The sequence below is a fragment of the Chenopodium quinoa genome, unplaced genomic scaffold (genome assembly GCF_001683475.1).
Source record: "Chenopodium quinoa cultivar QQ74 unplaced genomic scaffold, ASM168347v1, whole genome shotgun sequence".
NCBI classification, from domain to species: domain Eukaryota; kingdom Viridiplantae; phylum Streptophyta; class Magnoliopsida; order Caryophyllales; family Amaranthaceae; genus Chenopodium; species Chenopodium quinoa.
In genome coordinates, this window is record NW_018743732.1 from 628,150 (window position 1) to 651,897 (window position 23,748).

General features: G+C 37.8%; 1 protein-coding gene across 1 annotated transcript; it reads left to right on the forward strand.

Moving 5' to 3' along the window:
* Positions 1-647: 647 nt before the first annotated feature.
* Positions 648-14,519, forward strand: LOC110684684 (rab3 GTPase-activating protein catalytic subunit-like). The gene is given in 24 exon segments (XM_021861124.1): positions 648-921; positions 1,028-1,063; positions 1,065-1,072; positions 1,181-1,244; positions 1,464-1,578; positions 1,673-1,740; positions 1,821-1,918; positions 2,145-2,316; positions 2,424-2,646; positions 3,056-3,182; positions 3,637-3,746; positions 3,881-3,970; positions 6,632-6,760; positions 6,945-6,992; positions 6,995-7,077; positions 7,206-7,295; positions 7,378-7,433; positions 9,199-9,358; positions 9,501-9,572; positions 10,573-10,612; positions 11,397-11,662; positions 13,033-13,210; positions 13,282-13,493; positions 13,982-14,519. Coding segments are annotated over 24 exon segments (2,787 nt in total). The 5' UTR covers positions 648-876; the 3' UTR covers positions 14,279-14,519.
* Positions 14,520-23,748: the final 9,229 nt, after the last annotated feature.

Below are 23,748 nucleotides of genomic sequence, written 5' to 3' on the forward strand. Positions count from 1 at the left end.
CGATTTTAGTTATTTTTTGGCCTAGTTCGAAAAGCCCGCTAGGCCTGAGGGGCAAGCTTTTTTGCCTAAAGCTTGGCCCGACCCGACCAAGTGGGTTGTTTTTTTGGCCCGACCCGCCCTTAATTGATCACCTCTAGAAAATGGGGGTAGGCATACTAATATAACGAACATGGTATTATTAATAATTTTTCAAATTCTGGTGTCAAACTATGCTATACTCGAGCTCGAATTTGAAAAATAGTAAGGATGAGGCAAGTTTCAACAACCAAAATTTTAATAATTAAGATCAAACTGTCAAGTCGAGAATTCGAGAAGGCCAACCTTTTTTATTTGTATGAAGATTGGCACCTCCATTCGTTTTTTGGAAGGAAAAAAAATCCTCATGGGAGTCTTGCCACGAAGTGATGAACCAAAAAAAACCTTGTGGTTCTTTTAAAAAAAAAAAAAAAAACACACATTGATGGTAGTTAAAAGAAAAAGGGCAAAGCTACTATACCTTGTATTAACAGCAACGCAACGGTCTGAAATTTCGTTCATTTCCCAGTGTTGGAACTCATATAAGAGAATAGATCACCATCTTTAAGACTTTACACCATCAATCGAACCCCAATTGGTCCGAAATTGATCGAATTCATGTTAAACCTTATTTATCGCTAGCTTTTCTTGAAAGCAATCACCACCTTCATCTGCAATCAATCTCGACCTCCATCGTCGATTCCCAAGATCTTCGTGCTGCAATTTCACTCTTCTTTCTGTAAAATTCGACATTCGATAGAATTTGAAGCGTCGCAAATTAGGAATTTCATCAATTAGTTCAAAATCAGAGCTTTTTTGGCGCCTCATTTGACACAAAATTGATTGAATCAGATTACAATTATGATGAATTGCAGTAGCGAAGAAGATGAAGCTGAAGTTAACGAGGTATACAATTTTTGCATTTTTTTTAGTTGATTATGTTTAATTTTGAAGAGAAATTACGCTAATTAAACCTAATTTTTGTTATCTGTATTTCATGTGGTATATAAAGTTAGAGCGTTTTGATGATTTTACGCTTGCTTCTTCTTTGGGAAAGGTACTTGCTTCTATAATGTTGTGATCATATTGTAATGATAGTGTCCTGTAATTTGAAATATGATGAACAATGTATACTTATGTGATAAGTTTGAACTCTCTTTATCAGGTTTATTTCAGAAATCGAAGCCGTGTGTCGGCGTTGGATGGCTGATGGCCCTAGGAACTTGTTGGTATGCTTGTATTTGAGATGATAAAGAATCTTTTAGGATTATTGACATATATGACAATGATTGATTATTATAGTTGAAGCAATGTGTTTTTCAATGTTGCTTACTAGTCACATTTTAATTGTTCTAGAATGAGTTTTTAGTAAATGATTTTCGTAACCTTGTTATGTTTGTTGTATACTCTATGTCTCTATCTGAATCGCTGGCTGTTCGATCTCACAGGAGAAGGGTGCTGTGCTTGTAGGAACTTCTAATGAACTGTATAAGACCAATTGTGAGCTGAAATATGATAAGAAAAGCTACTGTATGGAGTATTACTTTAAAGAGAAGCGTAAAGGTATACTGGTGAATTGGTTCCACTGTATATTTAGTTTCTGATTGTTCCTTAGTTCCTCTTACTTAGTTCTTTGTCGAGCTCTTACTTTGAACAGGCAAAGTCACAAACTGGGACTCTACTTGGCACCATTTGCAGCTGGCATTTGGAGTAACCGAGTTTTTGGTAAGATTTGCACTTGGAAGACCAGCTTTGTAAGCAAATAAATTCAATTTTTTTACATTTGGTTGAGGTTTTTTGAGCAGATAATTGCACCACAAAGTGCTAGCGGTGTAGTATTGAACTCCCCTGAGGCCAGCAAGCTTCTCAGTGCTGTTGCAATTGCTATGTCCAACTGTTGCAGGTACGAGTTGAGCTTGTCATGAAAATATGTTCAAATTCTACTCAATTGCACAATAAGTTCAAATTCTTAATCAACTCACTTTAATATCAGGTGTTGTTATCTTGTACTTCATAATTGTGTTCCTTTGCCGGTGCCTCTTCTGCTTACCTTATTTACGAGAATATTCTTGTATGTTATTTTGATATACCTTATATTGATTTGTAAGTCTCCGTACTCCATAATTCAGTCTATGGCCAGCCTTTGTCCCTGTTCACGACCCTTCTCGAAAAGCGCATATCGGTATTCAAAATATGGGAACTGTGTTCACAAGAAGGTTTGAATCAGACTGCATCAAGAGTCAGGTTCCTGTGAAGCTCATGCATTTGGAAGGGTTGTATGAGCTGTTTGTGTCCAAATTTGTGAGTTCCTAATCTAGTGTATGGTTTACTGGAGATTATTTTCACCTTATTTGCATGCAATTTTCAAAATGATATCAATACTTTTACTAACATATTTTAATTGCAAGGCCTTCTCAACACTGGACTTCACAATGTGCAAAGTTCAATTTACAATGAAGCTCACCTACAGAACCCTTCCGTGTGATGATGATGATGATGATTATATTCGTGAAGCTGAAGCTGAGGACTCAGAATCTAGTGCTGGTGCCAAGGGTGAACTGTTTCAAAGATTACAATGGGATGATGATTGCCCTTGGAGTGAATGGTACTCAGCTGAAGATCCGGTAAAAGGTACTTTATTTTATATTTCTGATTTCTACTGTGGTACACAGCAAAATAAGGAATGTTTCCATGCTAGTGTGAATGGGTCAGAGAAATTAGAAAACCTTGTGGGCTCCTTATGTTTATGAGTACTCTTAATTTTCTCAGTGAAGTTATTGATATCTGATTGTTGGGTTTGAGCGAAGGTCTCAAACTTTCAAGCTTTGACAGCTTTGACGTATACGTGTTTTGATGTATTGAATGATTTGATTAAAGGTTTGAATATGAGTGTGATGGGATGATTTTTATGTTACAAATAAACATAGCTGATAATTCCAAGATCTGCTTTTCAATTAGGTATTGAAATATTGAACAGTTTTGACTTCCAAAGCTATGTATCATAACTGGCAGTTGTCTTGATGAACTTTAATTTATGCAGGATTTGAGTTGGTGACGATATGGTCAGATAGGACAATTGAGAGCTCCCTTGAGATGGCTGAAATCGAAAATTCTTCACCTCATGAAGCTAAAATGTGGCATTTACTTCCAATTATTTTGGACATTTCGTAAGTATTATATTAAAGGATTAAATCTTTTTGCTTTCGATTTTTATAATTTTTCTGATATAAGTGTTAATGCCTTGTCATGCTAACTTTGTGGCTTCTGCAAGTTAGAATCATGATTGCTTCCCATCTTTCTACTCACTCTTTTAGAATCCCGGGGGGGGGGGATGGAGGTGTTCAATCTCATATATTTAGTCCTAGTAATTCTTTATGGGGACTTGGTGATTAAATGTGTAGTTATTTCATTATGTGAGCACATGAGATATCTGACTTTGAAATGGCCCTGTTGCTGTTGCCCATTAAACTGTAAGGAGTTCTAGACACATAGGAGGATGATACCTCCTAAAATTGAGTCAATCCTGTCAGTGTTGACACATTATATTTCTGTAAATGTTTCTTCTGCCTCCTGTTGTTCTATTATAATGTAACAGCATCATGATTTTCTTTATTCACTCAGAAATGAAGGTCAGAAAGTCAAAGCAGTTGGATTTGCTTCACAACTATCTCTCTTGGTTGTTGCCATGGAGATGTCATTTGAGGCTCAATTTTTGGAAGATTTTGTGTCAGGTTTGAAAGGTTTCAGTGTATGTCTTGTCTTTCCTATTTGCTGCAATTACTTTTTAGTAGCTTGAGCACAGTAATGTGTTTGTATGATTTTCCTTGTTTAGCATTGAACTTTTTTTTTTTTTGAATTCTGGCAGTGGATTCCCGTGCAGAAAAACTGAGGTCTTCAGCATCCATTCCTCCACCAACTGTTGTTGCTCGTGTACTCAAAGAGCTGTTTCATGAGGGTACTCATCTTCATTCTTCTTTTCTCTTTCCAAGTCTATCCAAGCAGTCTTTTTGGAGCTAATGTTTGTTGGGCTGCTGCACAGCCTTCACTATTTTTTTTGGTCATGCTTTCGCTTTCTCTTTGATGATTATTTGCTAAAATGTTTTTGATCAGTAAGTAAAGGATTTTATTACTCATCAAAGCTTATACAAACTGAGTCCCAAAGGGAAGACTTAAGGCAGCAAGCCTAACAAGAACTATACAATCACAAAAAAGAACCCTATACAAGTATAGAAATACAACATTTACAAACTATTTATCCACTCTATTTTGCTGTACAGTTGTCTTCAAATTAAGAGTGTCCTGTAATCTACACTTTAACTCGAACTTGATGGTTTTCACCACCCCTGAGACACAAAGAATCTTCTTATCCAGAACTCTATGTTTCCTGACTCTCCAGATTTGGTATATCACTGCCGAAATACAAGTATACAGGACTCTTCTGCAGAAAACAGGTCTTATTCAGCAGTCTGCCTGATAATGTTGCTCAGGCTAAGAGCGTCTGGTCCAACACCAATTTACTCCTTAATCTCCTTCCACAGATCCTTGCTGTATTTACATTCAAAGAACAGGTGTTTATGTGTTTCTTCTGAATTACCACACAGCAGACACTCTTTATCAAGATTCTGATCCAGAGTGTGCAGTCTGTCCCTTGTCTTTAGTCTCCCTTGTATTGCAAGCCATGTTATAAATTGATGCTTGGGAAGTGATTTCCTTTCCCAAACCAATTTATCCCATCTGAATTTTCTTTTTACTTCAGTCAATATCTCATACATTTTGCCAATTTTATAAAGACCCTGCCCAAACGAGGCATTTGCTAAAATTACTATAAAGAAAAAATATAATATGGTGTATGTAATCTTTGACATACTGCCCATTATTTGAGATTAAAAGTGTAAGGAAAGAAACTTTATTGAGAAGGTATAGAAAAGATAAAAGTCAGGTAAGTTAATATTGTGATTGAGTGGCTTAATTGGCAGGCGAAATTCTAAAGAACCTATCCTGCTGCTCCATTAGGGGAGGAAAGAAAACAAACGAGAATTGCGAGCCTTCCTAACTGTTTGTTAATTAACTGGATCCTGCTGGTGAATTTTCTGGTGTTAGAGTGTTCTGAGGGTTTAGTCTAGGAAGTATTGAATAGGTCAGAGGATATTAGGAGTTTTGTGTCTTTTATCATTTTATGTGTCTAATGGTTGGGGTAGTTGAGTGTCTCAAAAAATTTCATGAAGGTTGTTAGCTTATTATGGTTTGTTGGTTGGCTGGGGACATTGAAGTGCTATTTCTAGGTATGATATATATCTTTGTTCTGCGGGGTAGTAACAGGAGTTGATTTCCCTCAAATTATTGGCTTTAGACACAGTCTTGATCATTATGCTGGGCTATATCTCCTATCCAGTTAAGGTTTATATATATGTGGACTTCTTATCAAAATTTTAGGGTAAGGATCTAAACATGGTGGGATGAGCTTGATGTTGTGGGTTAAGAGAGCAGTTTTAGGTTTACAAGGAAGCCGAGGTATGTCATTGGGAAGTTTGAAGAATTGGAATGTCAAAGTCTTTTGTGATGTTTGGGTATTGACAGGATCGATCTTAAGAAATGAAGGTTTAAGTGGGCTCTTTGGTTGGTGGTTGGTGGTTGGTGGTTGATGGGTGAAGAGGGGTCAATTTGTTACATGGAATTTTGTATGTTGGTCAAAGTAGGAGAATGCTTTGTCCAAGAACATGTGGTAAGTAGGGAAGTGTTAGTGGAGGTTTCTACTGAAATTTGACTTTTCAGCACTCTTTGTTCAAAGAGTGAATTCGTTGTTATCAAAATCGCTGGAAAGCTGTAGCCAGTGCTGGGCACAGAAGTTTGTTTCAAAAGGTTTTTGTATTGTTCATTCTTTTGGTGAAGTTTTTTGATGGGTAATGGTGCTAATGTTAGGTTTTGAAAAAGTTCTTCAGCAAGAGAACATCCATTTTTCAATATTGGGAGATGAGGCTTCTCTATAGTCTATATTCTATAAGGGTTCCTAGATTCTCTTATCATTCTTTCTTTCTTTCTTCTTCTTCCATTTTTTTCCTTTTCCGTATTGCTTGTATTGTGTTACAAAGATAGGTAGTCTTGTTCTCACTTTTTCTTACACTTTGGTTGAAAGGGAGTTCTTAAGCCACAGGAAACACCCACACCCTCAAAAATACAATTTCTCTTCAGCCACAAGCTCTACCAACACTACTTTTTTCCAGAGCAACTTCTTTTCCTTCACTCCTCCAAACTCCACTAGCCGAATCTGTAGCCATTCTCCAACATCTAACAACAAATCCGAGGCAGCATGTATCAATCGTCTATCAACAATCTTAACTTATTCTTATGATGGTGCTGCATAGAACAGGAGTAGTATTGATTAGGTAGTTGGTATATCACTTGGCTCTAGCTTTCTTGCAAGAATGCATGGACACTAGATGCCCACTTAAGTGGCGGAAACTCCTGTAGCTGACCCCAAACTTAGCATGTGAGGCTGATTGCTAAAGCCTTGATTTAGATTTGTTAGGTGGTGATCTTGGGTCATTTTCTGATAGTTGACAATCAACAAGTTAATTTAATTCTGTTCACTGTTGCTAATTTTTAAAAACTCTTGCAGGAGTTGATGCATTAGACCTTTTCAAAGGCGAGAACAAAAGTTCTCGAGCAATTAAAGGCGCACCAGCAGAATCATTATTTGCACAGTTTTGCTTAAATTCTCTGTGGCTTGGTAACTGCAATATACGTGGTAATTCCTAACTGGGAATCTGGTGATTAAGTATTATAAACTTTATTGTGTCTCTTGTTTAACATTGATACGAAAAAATAGGAAAATATAAGTAAAAGATGAGAAAGTAAAAAAGTGATTACCCTTGGTTCTTCCAATGCCTTCTTTCTTCTTAAACTTTTCCTTTTTCCTCCTGTCTGTTTAGCTATAGCCATACTCTGGATTGAGTTTGTTCGAGAAGTTCGTTGGTGCTGGAAGAATCGCAACCATTGCCAAGAATACCTATCAATGACACCATTGACCTTTCCTCTTGCTTGATTCATCAGAAATTGCAGATGGTAAGCTTCACCAAGATCAAAATTTGTGGATTTTGTAAGTTCTTTTATGCAATTTTTTTTTTATGCAATTTTTTTATATTTTTTAAAAATATATAATCTATTGTATGCATGTAATTCTTATCACCCAGCTTGCGATGTGTATTGAAAAGAAGCGTGAAGCAAATGCAGAATTCTTTGATGCTACAGAAGACAAAGATGGTGTGCCTAACTACATGGAGGTGATTATGTTGTCTCTTTGCACCTCTTGAGCTACCCTGTTAATGTTCTTTGTTTGCTAACACACTGTCAATGGAACTGTAGGAGGATTTGCCATCCAAGCCAGATTCCACTAGAAATATGGATAAGAAAACTCACAGGTTAGCAAGAAAATTCTATGAAATTGCTCTTTGGCTGTTCTCTGCACGTATTGTTTCTTTTTAAGAGCAAGCAACCCATTTCTGTATCATTTAGGAATCACTTGTGCTCAATTCTTACCCTGGAGTCTGGAATGAATTGCTACGATCCAGTAACTCCCTATTTTTTCTATCCATTTTCTTTAATATAAAATATTTTATTTTTTAGCAGAAGTAATCTGAGTTTGGGGGTTGTTGCAATACTCCCAGTTTACGGGAATAAGAGGCTCATATAGTTATTTTAAATCTTCTAATATACAAAATAAATCATACTAGGAAAATTATTACAATCAAAACAACTAATAAAATTCAAATATATAGAGTTGAATTAATCTCGTTTATTCTAATGAGCTTATATTTTGCTTGTATAACTGTATACTCAACTCCTTAAGTCATGAATATTTGAATTTGCATCCTCAATGAACCCATTAGTTTAGAGCGAAAATATAGTTTATGATCTTCATTGGAAACAGAATAATTAAAAGGTTACTACCTTTAATCTTCCCTCATTACGAAAATACTTTTATATTCAAATTAGTTCAAAGGGAACCTTTTTGCTATCTCTTTGACCAGGTTTTTGGGAGTAAAGCTTCATTTGATATATACTTTAGTTTAGAGTGTAACTCCTTTTATAATCAATTGAATGTGGGGATTCAACCTCCTTTTCAAATCCTTTAAAAAACATATGAGAGGTTAAAGTCCTCTCTCTCTCTCTATGCCCTGTGATATGGGGTCCATAGGCTCTCTTGATATTACATATCAAAGGAACTTTGATGTGTCTTTTAAACTACTCAGTAATGGTGGGTTTGTTGGAATCATGGAAAGAGGGATCATGTGAAAATTTGATGGCTAGTATGATGCCAAAGTGAGCATGAAAAAGGTGATTGATTTTTAATTTGTGAGATTGTTGAGAGGAACTGATCTGAGAGAGCTATTGGATGAGTTAAGGCCAAAGGCCCAAAAGTGATTAGAATGGGCAATAATTGGTAGTGTTTTTGGGGAGGGTATGATGCCTTAATTTTGTTCCAGTTTGGCAGGCATATGATCTGTGGTTGGAATTTCTGGTTGTACTTGGAAGCAGAGGGGGTAAGTGTGGTTTCTCTACCAAGGGATCTAGAGATGGGAGTGTTAACACTGGCTGATTAGGGGCTATAGGAAGGTTGCAGACCTAGCAGTTAGCTGGTTAGGTGACACTGATTAGGATAATAATGACTATTGTTAATGGAAGTGGAATTAGGTGTTCTTTCATGGAAGTCACCTAGGGCTTCAGTATCCTTGTGCAAAAGGATGGAGAGAGAGAGTTGTGCATGATGTGGCTCTTCGGGTTTTTTTTAGAGGCGCTTCTGGCTTGTAAGGAGGACTTGTTAGGCCATGCGTGAGGATATGCATGAGAAGCGTGTGGCAGCATGTTATTTATTTGACCGACTGTGTGTTAATGACTTGATGTCAGACATCATGCGTGATATAGAGATTAAAATCTGCAAAGCAGTGACATTGCTGTTTAGGGGCTGTCAAAACTCAAAAGGTCTTCCCACTATTATATTCATTAGAATGGGCGACATTCTGGGGTCTTGTAATCTGATAAGCTATTTCTCAGCCGGGTGTTATGTCCTAATCATTGGTGGTTTGGTACCTGTAGTTATTTGTTTGACTTTTTAAAAGTATCTTGTTTTAAATGTTGGCACTGAAAGCATATCGGTTACTTAATAAATAACTGTTGGGAATGCAGAAGGAAGAGACGGGATGATTTGAATGACACTCAAGAAGCAGTGAATGACCTTAATGCCCTTGATGTGGCATCTGATCGCATTAGACGAGGCTCAGCTGGTGTTGCAGGATCAATGACGCTGCTGAGTTCATGCCAAAAAATGCATGCTCCATTTACTCAGGTTTTCTGACTTGTCTATGTGCTTGTACTGTGTTTCTTTACTTCTTATGTACAGTATATATTTTTCCAGATGTTTGTTTTCGTCATGCTTATTTTATCTAGTCCTTAAAATTATTCTGAATCCTGTTGTGAATTGGTGATAGGATGCACCACCAATGACAGAAGATATTCATGATGAACGGCTGAATGCTGTTGCTGCATTCGGTGATTCATTTGTAAGTAATACGGAGTACTATTTTTTCAACATACAATCACATACATTAAACCATTCTGGTATTCAGTGATTTCACTAGTAGCAGCTGTAATTAAATGGCACCACATGGGTCATTTGAATATGCAAATAATAATAATAATTTTCACAGTATTGACATTCAGTTATTTTCTATTGGTCATTTGTAAATACAGATGAGAATGATTTTTCATAGTATGTTTGGAGTAGTTTTAACTTTTAAGTGAAAAGAATTCAAGGGAATGGACTGGGTAATGGTTTTCAAGCTTTAATGTGGACTGTTGAGGCTCCAGTTAATGGAAGAGACCAACCTTACCTACCTTGACACCGCTGTAACTTAAAGAGTCAAGACCCCACCTTTCATTTGTACAGAGACTTCAGTCATGAGCTTGGTGTGTGTGTTTTTGGAAAGGAGTAGGTGTATATTGTCTTCTCTCTACCATTGCTAAAGATATTTCTTATACTCTGGTTAAGGAACTCACTGTAGTAGATTCAACCAGATTTCTTCTTCGGACCAAGAGGACAGTATTTGGTACCTTTGTTTAGTGACTTTAGTCTCAAAGGTGGGCCATCATATATTTGGATCCCCGGGAGGGGGAAAGGGGGGTTCCCTCCTTGTAAATTAAGTTTCTTATATGAAACCATATGTTGATGTGCCCATGTCATCCCCTCCCCTTAATTCTTTCAAAAATGATGAATGATTTTTCCATTTGGAAAACCGTTGAAGCTTCCATTACAATCTCCTTACAATTAAAAGCTGATGTGCTATAGGCCTACAACACACAGTAAAGCTTTGGTTATGAATATGAGCTGCAAATGATATATTAAAATGACTGCTGATGTTATCGATAGTAGCAAGTAAATCAATCTGTTATTTCCTCAGAGAGAACCCTTTCTCTCAAAATTAAGATGTTTTATAGAAGTTTTATATAGTGAACAAAATTAATTATCATGAACTCAGCAAAGATTATGTGATTTTATTGCAGAGCTTTTCTGCCCAGTTAGAGAAAGAGATCTTATCATCTGGTAATGATCTTTGTAACTTATTTTTCCTTTGGAATTCTTTTACTATTACACATAATTACTCTCTCAACCCCACCCTCCACACACTCACACACACACACACACACACACAAACAAACAAGTATCAACAACTGAGACTCCTTGGTTTACACATTCCATAGTCAGGCATCCTTCTATTGATGGTTGCAAGATTTGGGTCTCACATTGTACGTAGTAAATATGACCACACAAAGAACTCGTTTGCTGCTATGTTTTTTATTTTAAGATGACTTTTTGAATTATTAGAGATGGGATCAAATGGAGAGAGAAATCAAGGATTCTCTTGCATATATATTTTTTTTTTTTTTTTTTTTTTTTTTCTCACTAGCCGTTATTTAGAGTATTCCATGACAGAATATGGTCCAGAGTGCAGATATTTTATTGATCCCCTATCTGCAATATCAATTACAAAGTCTGCAGTACCCTTGGATAGCTCCATTGTTGGAATTTTCATGGAAACCAATTGAGAAGCAAGGATACCTAGCTATAATTTCTCATTTTAAAAACTCCATGATATTATAGTGCAATGCTGAAATTTTAATGATCCATTTGTCTTGACTTTCTGCTATGTCAATTCCAAAGTGTGCAGCATCTCCCTCAATTGGTACATTGCTGAAGTGTTCAATTACTCATACTACCTAGTCTAGCTAGAATAATTTGGCTCATGTTTTTAATTAAATGTTGCAAGTTATCTGCATTATATCCTACTTATAGATTATGATAACTGTTATGTATTTCTGTTAAGCAGACATGTCAGCTTTTAAAGCAGCGAATCCAGATGCTGTGTTTGAGGACTTTATTAGATGGCATTCACCAGGAGATTGGATAAGTGATGGCAATGAGGGAAGCAAATTATCAGGAACTCGATTGAGTAGCGATTGGCCTCCAAGGGGACGACTTTCAAAAAGAATGTCTGATCACGGGAATTTTTGGCGGAAACTTTGGAATGATGCACCTGCTTTGGCAGCTTATGAGCAGAAACCACTTTTGGACCCTAATCGAGAGGGAGAAAAGGTACGTTTTTTTTTATGTTATTCCAATTAATTTTATTTGAAGCCACTTGTCGGACTTGAAAAAATCTTTTGTATATATGATGCATAAGAATTTCAATTTAGAGATAGGGAAGTGTCTCCAAAGCCCCGCTGCAGTTTTCTTGTTGCCAACGCATTATTGGTTTCAGATTTATACTACCTCCGTTAACAGTTATTTGCAACAAAGGGGGACTCCGAGGAAAAAGTTTTTAAACATGATTATTGAAAAATAAGGGTATGTGGTTAAGTATTTATCCTACCTGAAAAAAGAAAAAGAAAAAAAAAAAAAAAAACCATAACCACCGAAACCCAGAACCACCACCAAAACCACTGAAAACCACCAGAATCACCAAACCCACCGAAACCCAGACCCAAAACCACCACCAAAACCACCACCAAAACCACCGAAACCCAACCACGAACCTAGCCAAAACCACCACGAACCAAGAAACCCAAAACCACCACCAAAACCACCGAAACCCAACCACGTACCCAGCCAAAACCACCATGAACCAAAACCCAACGAACCACCACCACGAACCAAAACCACCATGAACCAAACCCAACCAAAACCACCAAGAACCACCGAAACCCTTCGACTACCACCAAGAACCACCGAAACCCTTCGACGAACCACCAAAACCACCGAAACCCTTCGACAAACCACCAAAACAACCCCCACGAACCACCAAAATCACCCACGAACCATTAAAACCCTTTTACTACCACCAAAACCACCCCCACGAACCACCAAAACCCTTCGACTACCACCAAAACCACCCCCAAGAATCACCAAAATCACCGAAGAACCACCAAATCCCACTCACCACCAATACCCCGAACCACCCCAATAACCAAACCCACCCACGAACCACCCCTACAAACCTGCAAATCCACCCACATGCCACCAAATCCAACCACGAATCAAGCAAACCACCCATGAATAACCAGATCTGAAACCCACTAGAATGATGGATTGGAATTTGAAGAGAGATGAGAGATGAAGAAGATGAAATGAGAGATGGAGTAGAGAGAGATAATGGGGAGATGAATTGAGATTAATCTGATTATTAGGGTGGGAAGGCTTAGATAATTAATTTAGATTAAGGTTATAATCTTTTGTAATTATGTGTAGTATTATGTGCTAATAATTTTTAAGTGAGGGTATTTTGGTCATTTTGACAGAAAAAGTTACTAAAATAGGAAAGAAATAAGCTTGTTGCAAATAATAGTTAGCACCCTTTTTTGGTAAATGTTGCAAATAACTGTTAACGGAGGTAGTATATAAATTGTAATATTTTCACCCTTTGTATATATTTACCTGATATTGAATAAAATTGCTGACATTGGTAGATTCTTCATTACTTGGAGACATTGCGACCACATCAACTGCTTGAGCAGATGGTTTGTACAGCATTCAGAGCATCAGCTGACACCTTAAACCAGGCAAGCTTTGGTGACTTGAATCAGATGAAGAGCAAACTCGATCAATTTTATCTCACCATGGCATCTATGCTCAGGCCTCTGCAAGGTACTTCTGAAATATTTTATTTCTCCTTGTGTTTTCAATCGAAAATCATTCCTTAATTTCTTGGCATGCAGCAAATCAACTATCTCAGGACAGTGACATTTTTGAAGATCTTAAAAGGCTGTGCGTCATATTTGAACACGTAGAGAGATTGACAGTTCTGGCAGTTTCCCTTTATCGAAAGTTTATTCTTGCACCACGGCTTTTCAATGCGATATTTAGTGATTACTATAACTTTTACCTTCCCAGAATGGGTAAAAGTGAAGTGGAAGTCGACTTTCACAAGGTAAATTTTGACAAGAGCTTGCATATAACCTGAAACTTCAGTGTAGCAGACTAGCAGTACCTTGTATTCATACCTTTATGCATGCCTTGTACTCAAGTCACTTTTAATTCTGAATTCAGGCTTTTAGTTTAGCTGCTATCCATTTGGTACATATGATGTCTGCTACAAGTTCTTGATGATATGGTAGTGATTAGTGAATATAGTTTTTACATGAAATGTTCCATGCCCTTGTCCATGATAAATACGTTATCTCCCCATAATACATTTTTCTTATTGAATTTTGTCATTTATTGCATCTAATAGAGGTAGCAATGGTGATTGATTAAAATCATTAAAGAAAACTTACTTGCATTTGTTGCATCATATTACTTCAGTTGATCTTCTTGCAGATGGGTTGTGAAAACTGTGGAATTTTTTCTTGCTGATTACTGTGTGTGGTTATGAGAAACACAATCATCGTGATCTAAAATTGCTGTACTGCTCTTCAGGAGTTTGACCAAAGACAGCAAGTATGGATTGATGAAAGAAATGCCGTGGCAGATCTATTTGTACCACCTACCTCTAACCAGTCATGGAGAAAAGTGCTAAGCATGGGGAATCTTCTTAATGGCCATGAACCCGTGCTTAGAGAAATTATCTTTACAATGTGTGATGATATTAATGACCACCATTATGCAACCCATAATCCTCTAGGTCCTCAACAAGATATCGAAACTTATCGTATGTACATCGAAGGAACCTCAAATGATTTAGGTGTTTCCCTCTCGATTGTTTCATGTGATTAATTCTTTCAGTAAGTATTCTGTAAAACAGTTGTGTAACTTATGTTAGCAATCTTAGCACCCCCTTAATTTATGTGCTCATGAACAATTGAGAAACTAGTTCTGTAGCTGTTCTCGCTAGAGAATGCATATATATACCGTTAGATTGGTTAAATTAGCTCTGAAACTATTGATCAGCTTTGATGATGTATGGATTCATTGTAGAGAACTGTAATGACTAATGAGAATACCTGCTTAATTTTTACTTGGATTGGAATTTCATTCTACTTACTATATACATCATATGTGATTGATATGCATTGTACCAGCTAGTCCCTCACAAGCTCGGATCTCGAAAAGTCGACAGCAATCTGTTGGTTTCAGTAATATCTGTGACGCTGATACAAGATATGAGTTATCAAACATGTACAAAAACACTATATATTAGTAGCAACTTTCTTCAAGTAGAATGGTTTTCGTATATTGCAAAGCCAACAATAATAACAGTTTACCTACATTACTTATTAGTAGTCAATAATCATTACTGCTATTCCTGTTAGCAGTTTTGAACTTGTTTTGTGCTTCCTTCCATCCAAGCTTTTGATAGCATTCTTGAAAATAAATTCTTTACAATACGGAGTAGGGTTTATGAAAAAGGAAGCACATTATGGTCTCGAATGTATGATACGGAGTATACGAAAAAATAATTTTGCAAGGCTTATAGATCCATAGTCACTGAATTTTGCATTGTTTGAACACTGAATCAAGTGTATTAATTCATTTGGGTAGGATGACTCAAATGACAAGACATGAAAGTGAATAAAGAGACAAGAAAGTATCCTATCCATTTACGTCAAGTAGTAGGGTATAATTAAGAGTTCATATCTACCATCATGCAACATTAAATTCTAGCTACTAGACGATTGGCGAACATTGACAAATTTCCCTTATCATGGCTCCATCACTCTTGCTTCGTAAAAGATTTATCTTTTTATGATATTTAATTGAAAATTCATACATAATACGAAGTATTATTTAACCCAATAATATTTATTTATCTTTTCATCTTTTTACATAATCTTATTATTAGCAATGATATGAAAGCAATGCAAGCTTATTAATTATAAGAACACCACAAGAGAATACTCCTTCAAATAAGTGCTTTGTGATCAAAAAACAAATATAAAAGCATGGTATATATTTTGTGTTTGCACCTTCAGCTCCTCAACCACCTCATTGTCTTTTTCATGATATTCTTGATGCTTCAACAACCTTTGCTTGCAATCACCTTATAAGTAGTCATTCAAAAATGAATTAGATCCTCATAGTAAGCACTTGCCAAAAGATACCAAAAATCACATCACAAAATAATTATTAAAGTTAGAACCACCTAGAAGATCAATGACATCAACCGTATCAGATGTATGCATGGCCAATACATACGTAATTGTTTTATCCACAATACAATACCCTAATTTTGTAACTAATTGGACAGTGCAGTAGTTTAGAATTGTAGATCATCTCAAGGATGATAGGGAATTGGAGGGAAGGAGAGAACTAAATGATAATATTCGTAGTAGATTGGATCTAATACTTCGAGTTATGTAATAATTAACCACGTTTGTGTATATGTTTGTCAATGCGCATGTACTCCGTATGTGTTTTGGTGAGGGTAGAGATACAAAATGAGTAAAAACTAGAAATAAAGACAGATTAAATTCGGTACGTAGTCAGTTTGAATTGGAGATTATTAGATCAAATATAGCCGAATGGTATATATTAAATTAGCATGTATGCTTGTGAACATGAGTGATACTTCATATATACTCCGTACAATAAGAAGGGTTGTGAAATGTATTAACCAATAGAGCTCATCAAGTCCTTGGTGTATTTGCTTGATAATGCATATTCGTTTACTCCATGCATGTTTGATGTCATTACTTAACGATGAATTATTAACATTAATAGTGAGCAGGTTAGCTAGTAGACATGGTGGAGCTTGATCAAATATTTAAATAATATATATAGATAATTTAATTTATATAATGAATTTAGTTATCATCAATTATACTCAATATTAAATAATCGTGAGGATGAAATGGACACACATTTTTGTCTTGATTTTGGGGTTTAAGAAGCTAAAATTTGCAATCTGATAAGAAGCATTGGATGCTCGTTCTTTATACGTACAAAATATACATATAAATATTATAAAAAGACAAAGGAAATTGTTGTTTAACTTTATAATTATTCTAGGAATTGAATGATATATCCTACGACCATACCATGCACTAATTGTATAATTTAACAATAATTTGAAACAACTTGATTACTAGTCTTACTTGGTAGATACATAAATAGGCTGTTGGCTACCTTTTGATTCATATATAGGCCCTCATAGAAATAAGAAAATTAAATGGTGGTTCCTAGTGACATTATTGGATCAAATTAGGTCTTTTTTTCTAAAAAAAATAGAAGGAAAGAAAATTCTATTGAGTATTGTGCACTGATTTTAATTTTTTTGGTTCATATGAGCCACTAGGGCGGGGGATAAGAATCGATCCCAGGATCACCTGAAATCGGGAGAAAAGCTTTTACCAACTGAGCTATCCCTCACTCTCTGCACTGATTTTAATTAATACAAAGTACTTCGTATTATAATTATATTTGGCAATTAGCAATTACTTGTAAGCTGATTGTATTATATGGTAACAATAATAATAATAATAATAATAATAATCATCGATGTAAATGGGTAAAATTGTTTTAATAACTTCTAGCTATTTTATTGGGGAGATATTTGAAAACTTGATTGTACAACTACATTTACGATACTTATTCATCTTATTCTGTATTTTCCGCGTACATAAAGTTCAAAATAAAATGTAAACTTTACTATAATTAAATTAAACAACAACAAAAAGACACTTGTCATATAATCTGGTTAAGAGCTCTATTTCTCAAACTAAGTGTAGATAGCAAATTCTTTTGAAAGAGGAAAAATTACTATGACCATTCAAAATTTGGCCATGAGATACCACATCAAGTAAAAAGGACAATAAGTTAATAATAAGTTGATTCAGCATCAAAAGGACTATAGTGGAGGATAGAAAGAAAAGTTGATAACTAATGATGGTGATAGGCGTCGTTATGCCTAATTGCCTACTACGGAGTATAAGAAAAACTTAGCTTTTCGAAATCAGAATCATATCAAACAACAAAGATTCCTGAAATATAATTTGAAGTTTTGTTAATTGATCAGTATTTTATTAATGTATACATGGGTCTAGGCTGTTTAAGTTAATGACTTAATGTGAAAGAAAGTTTGAATGTGATACAATTAAGCTTAATACAAGTTCTATCCCAAAATCAATCGATGATAAGAATATTAACTTCTCATTACAAAAAAAAAAAAAAAAAATATAATGTTTTTTTATGTTTGTTGTTTGCCTATTTAAAGTATTTATATTTGTCAATACAAATATCTTTGACAACAATCTCTTACATATATATATATATATCGATAGTAATATTCTCTCCTACTAATCACTTTGATATATAGCAATGTAATGTCCCTTATTAATTTAAAATTAAATACTTCTTACAATATTGTTTATCGAATTCGAAGGCATGCAACTACAACAATTAACAATTCCTAAATAGTTTATGAATCTAGATTTTGTATGAAGAGCTAGACATCACATCCAAAGAACAAAGTGCAAAAGAACTCAAAATAATTTTTTGACCATAGTTTCAAGACATTAATGAGAAGAGGTCCCTTAAAATAAATTGAAATTTCACCCTATTTCTACCATGGACCAATGGTGATGTGCCACGTGGACAATCTAGTCAAACTCCAAATGAAAACCACATGAATGAAGCTAATAAATATCATGAGTACAACAGATAGTGCCTTGCATGTACAAATAATACGGCCATTCTTTTTCTGGCCTATATTTTGCGCACAAGATCGAAAGTCTCGGAGGGTTCCCAATCACCCATTCTTTTCCTTTGACTATAACCTTCTTATTACTAGCTGGTCCATGTTTTTAATTTGTGTTTATTGATTTTACAATTGTTGTTTCCTTAATTTTACATATCTTTTTATGAGGAGCCTGATAAGTGTTTATCAAGGAAAAACGTTAGTTAAATACTCAATGACCTAAGCAATGATAATAGAAGGTTCAAACTATTGGACACACGAGAGTAAAAGAAATTGACAGTACTAGCATAATATTTAAATTTTTCCGTCTCTTCTTTTATAAGCTCATTTTGTGAATCTATGTACATATGGGTAAAAGTGTAATTTCAATATGAAAAAAGAGATACTACGTATTAATTTTGTCGAATAATATTAACCGATGCAATTATTATTTCAAATATGCAATGTTATCACGTGGAAAAATAAAGGTTGGGGTGAATCGGAAATCCCCTCCAATGTTTGTATGATTGTATTTATCAATCCACTAATCAAATTAGTGTAATTCCTAATGGACTTATCAAGAGAGGGGAGTGGGTTTAAGCTTCAAAGGGCATTTTGGTCATTCTATTGGTTTATTGGGCTATTTAAAGATACAATGTGAAAACCCAAACACGTACTCATAGTCTCGCAGCCCTTATGCCCCCCTTTTTTTTATTATTTTTTTTTCTATCCTTACCCATTTTATAATAAACACAAAAGTTTAAAGTTCTATTTTTTTTTTTCAAACTTCTATAAAAAATAAAACGATAAGCAAGCTTCCGTATAACAATTTTTCATGCTTAAAATAGGATATTAAGAGAAGTAGAACATAGATTAGTTGATCTAGAAATAAAGAACAAAATTAGAAAGAGGTTGTTTAATAAAGAAGACAATAGTCATATTCCATAAAGCATTACTCCTCCTTTTCTTCGACTTGTTATTGGTTGGAATAGTATTTCATTTGAATATATATATTGTACATAAACTTTGTCTAAGTGAAATCTTGATAGGGGTTCGTCTTGGTGATTAATTATAAATTATATTAACTGATTAGGGGATTTTTATCCACCAAGCGCCGTTTGACAGGTGGACCAACCAGGTTCCGCCACGCGTCCTCCATGGACCACTTAAGACACGCCACGTGTCCACCCATGCCAAATGGGACAACCGGCCATCAAGGCCCATTTCAGTCTAGAAGCCCGTTCGGCCCTAGGTTTACCTTAAACCTAGAGAGTTGCACGCTTCCCAAGGCTATAAATACTCGATTAATCCTCATTAATCAAGGGACCGAATAATTAACAGAACAGAGGAGAAACATTACGGAACACACTAATAACCGGCTGATCTCGCTAGCAAAGCAGATTACCTACATTAAATACTCTCACCTAGAGAGACCTTGTTACTTTAATTTCTGTATTAATTACTCCTTAATCAGGTACTAACTTGACCGTTGGAGGCGGAGCTCTCAGGAGTCTCCGTTATTTTGCAGGTACAGGCGTCCGGTTCCAGTCTCGGAATTGTAACTCTCCCGCAGGACATCAGAAAACCCCGAAACATTTGGCGCCGTCTGTGGGGACAGTACTTCAGAGATGGCATCCAAGTCTGTACCGACCCCAGAAGAGAGGCGTCCCCTAGACGACCCTCAAGTTCAGTCGGACCATGATACCGAAAGTGAATTTGAAGTTGAAACTCATACAGCTCCAGACGGGACCCTAAGGGCCCGCCGTACCCGTCATACTGAAATAAGGGAACGGGAGTATCTTCAAACAGGAAGCGAGCCAGCAGGCGCACCGCTTGCTCGGCAACAGCCGACTGATGGGTCTGCTCCCATCACAAGGAACGAACTCATGACCTTCATGAGGGGATTCAAGGGAGAGATCCAAGAGTTGATCAACAAAAAACCGCCTGCTTCAGTCAAAGAGCAGGCGGCCAAAAAACCTTCCACTTCACTGAAGAGGAAGCCAGTTCAAGGGCGAGAGGCGACTCCCCATCCTAAATCTAAGAAGCGGGAGCCGTCTGCTCTTGATTTCACAAAACTCCGTTATCCTACGGGAAATAGGAAACCGGTTCGTCATATTCAGGCGGACGGGTCAAAGCAAACGTTCACAGATGCTCGGCACCTGCTAGAGCAGAAGAGGAGTGACCGATTATCAGAGTCGGCTTCTACTTCAAATTTTCAGGACAGTTTGCGAAATGCCTCGATGAGGCCAACTCAGTCGTACCATGAGAGTCAGTCAGGCGGCACCTCCCGACAGTCTGGCTTTCATAGTGCGCAGGCGGTACCAAATTTGCCATTTGTGCCGCAACAACAATATTTTATGCAGCCACCTCCATTTGGTGGACCTGCAGCAAAAAACGTCCAACCTATGGACTGGCAGCTACGGCTGCTTAGACTTGGTGAACAGCCGTCGGCCTTCTCCAAGGAAATTACTGAAGCCGCTCAGCCGGCCAAAGTAAAAAATGTTTTAGTAGGCGCCTATGATGGCACTACTAACCCGGAAGACCATCTGATGGCATTCACCAACCTGATGTACCTTCAAGGGTTGGATGATCCCACTTGGTGCAAGTGTTTCCCAGCAACTCTCAAGGGAATTGCACAGCAATGGTTCGGCAACCTGCCGACTGGTTGTGTAAACAGTTTCAGGACGCTTGCTTACTTATTTGCCTCCAACTTTGCAATGAACATCCCTGCGAAGAAAACGACCCTTGATTTGGGAACAATTCAGCAGGGTGAAAAGGAGGGGCTTCGTTCCTACATCAGGCGGTTCAACCTGATGAGAATACAGATTCAAGGGTTACCGGATGAGGTAGCTTATACTGACTTTTTTAGAGGTCTCAAAGACGGGTCTACCTTCAAATTTGATTTAGTTCGAAAAAGGGTGGCGACTCTTCAAGAGGCCTTGATTGAAGCAGAAGCCTATATACAGGCGACTGATCTGTGTACAATGAAACAGTCGGACGGGAAGAGGTTCGACAATAGAGAAGGACGACAGAAACAGTCGTCCAACAAAGATGAAAAAAGAAAAGGGGTCTGGGCGGCTGATTCCTCTAAACAGCCGGCCAAGAAGAAAAAGGAATTCAAACCATACTCCCCAAAGTATGTGTTTAACAAGGATAACCAGTTTATCCTAAAAGAAATAAAGGGACGGCTCTCAATTGAGAAACCGCTCCCCATGAAGGGTTCTGTGAGCAACCGGAACCAAGACAAAATCTGTGCTTATCATGATGACATTGGTCATCACACCAACGACTGCATTAGTCTCATGCGGTACCTAGACCGCTTGGCTGATCAAGGTGATCTTGACACTTATGTCAAGAAATCTACGGGGAATACTTCCTCAAAAAAGCAGTCGGCCAAAAAGAATCAACAGGCCGACAGTTCCGATACAGATGATGCAGTCGTCTACACCATTGCAGGCGGCTTCTCAGGAGGCGGCCCCACTATTAGGGGCAACAAAGATAATATAAGGCGGTTAGATGTAAATTCCGTTCACCAAGAACGACCGTCCAAATATACATTTCCTGAGATTGTCATCACTGAAGAGGATCTAGGAGGAATAAGGGGGCCGCATGACGACCCTCTCGTTATTGAATGTAAAGTGGCCAACCAGAGAGTTGGTCGAATCCTCATAGATACTGGGAGCTCTTCGGATCTCATCAGCAGCAAATGTCTGTCAAAACTGAAATATCAGACGGACTGCATACATCCGGCCTCCCACCCTTTAATAGGGTTTGGAGGAGGAGTCGTCCACCCACTGGGACGAGTTGATCTACCCGTCCGCCTGGGCGAAAAAGGGGAAGGACGACACATGGTAGTCCGATTCCTAGTTGTAGAGGAACTCTCTGCCTACAACATGATTCTGGGTCGCCCAACCCTGAATAGTGCCAAGGCTGTTATAATCCCGTCACTTATGCTGCTTAAGTTTGAAAGGGACAATGGAACAGTCGGCTCCCTAAGGGGAGATCAGAGGATGGCCCGAGAGTGCTATCTCTCGGATGTCAAACCCACTGCTAAGGCCACTGGCTCAAGTGGAGAAAAAACAGACCTTGACAATGTCAAGGAAAGTGCGCCTGTTCAAGAAACAGGCGACAGAAAAAGAAAGGCGTCCCAGACAGAGTCCGCCAGAAAGGCAAGAAAATAGCAATCATTGGCAGAGGACCGGCCGGATGAGTTCCGCCCTCAGCCGGCTGGTGAGCATACGGACCTGATATTAGACGACTCCCGCCCTGACCGAACAGTCAAAGTTGGGACGACTGCTCTGAGAAACCTTGGTGATGACTTTCACAACCTGTTGAAAGAATACAAGGACATCTTTGCATTTGAAGTCCATGAAATGCCAGGCATTAGTCCTGATCTGGCAGTACACAAACTCGCTGTGGATCCGAAAAAGAAGCCTGTACGGCAAAAGAAGCGGAACCATGGTGAAGAGAGAGGTCAGGCGGCCGCCGCCGAAGTCAAAAAATTACTTGATGCAGGGTTCATTCGGCAATGTTACTTCCCAGATTGGGTTGCAAATGTGGTACTTGTTAAAAAGCCGAATGGCACCTGGCGAATGTGTGTAGACTACACAGACTTGAACAAGGCGTGCCCCAAAGACAGTTACCCTCTGCCCAAAATTGATAACCTGGTCGACTCAACAGCCGGCCATGCCTTGATGAGTTTTATGGACGCCTATTCTGGTTTTCATCAAATTCCTTTGTGGAAGAAAGATCAGGAGAAGACGGCCTTCGTCACTGATCAGGGATTATACTGTTATACGGTCATGCCGTTTGGTCTTAAGAATGCCCCGGCTACATTCCAACGAATGATAAACACAGTGTACTTTGATCAGATTGGGAGAAACGTCGAGGCATACATTGATGATATGATTGTTAAGACTAAACTTCAGAAAGATCATCTGACGGACCTCCGAGAAACTTTCGCCACACTCAGGCGGCACCATGTCATGCTCAATCCCAAGAAATGTGTATTTGGAGTTGAGTCTGGGAAATTTCTCGGATTCCTTATCAACCAGAGAGGAATAGAGGCGAACCCTGAGAAGGTACAGGCGGTCATTGACATGCAGTCGCCTCGTACCGTCCGAGAGGTTCAGAAGTTAACAGGTTGTCTGGCGGCCTTGGGAAGATTTCTAAGCCGATCAGGCGACAAATGCCTATACTTTTTCCAGGCAATTAAGAAAAAGGCAAGGTTTGAATGGGGGCCGGATGCTGAGGCCGCCTTCCAGAAATTAAAGGTTCACTTGCATTCCTTGCCGAGGCTGGTCAGCCCTTTGCCCAAAGAAAATCTCTACATGTACCTGGCCGTCTCTGATCATGCGTTAAGCGCGGTGCTCCTTGCTGAAAGGGACGGCTGTCAACTTCCGGTCTACTTTGTCAGTCACGTACTGAAAAATGCCGAGTTGAGGTATCCCCTAGTGGAGAAATTTGGTCTTGCACTCTTCATGGCTGTTAAAAAATTGAAGCCCTACTTTCTGGCACATGCAGTCGTCGTGTATACCGACCAACCGATCAAACGGCCCCTTACCACCATGGA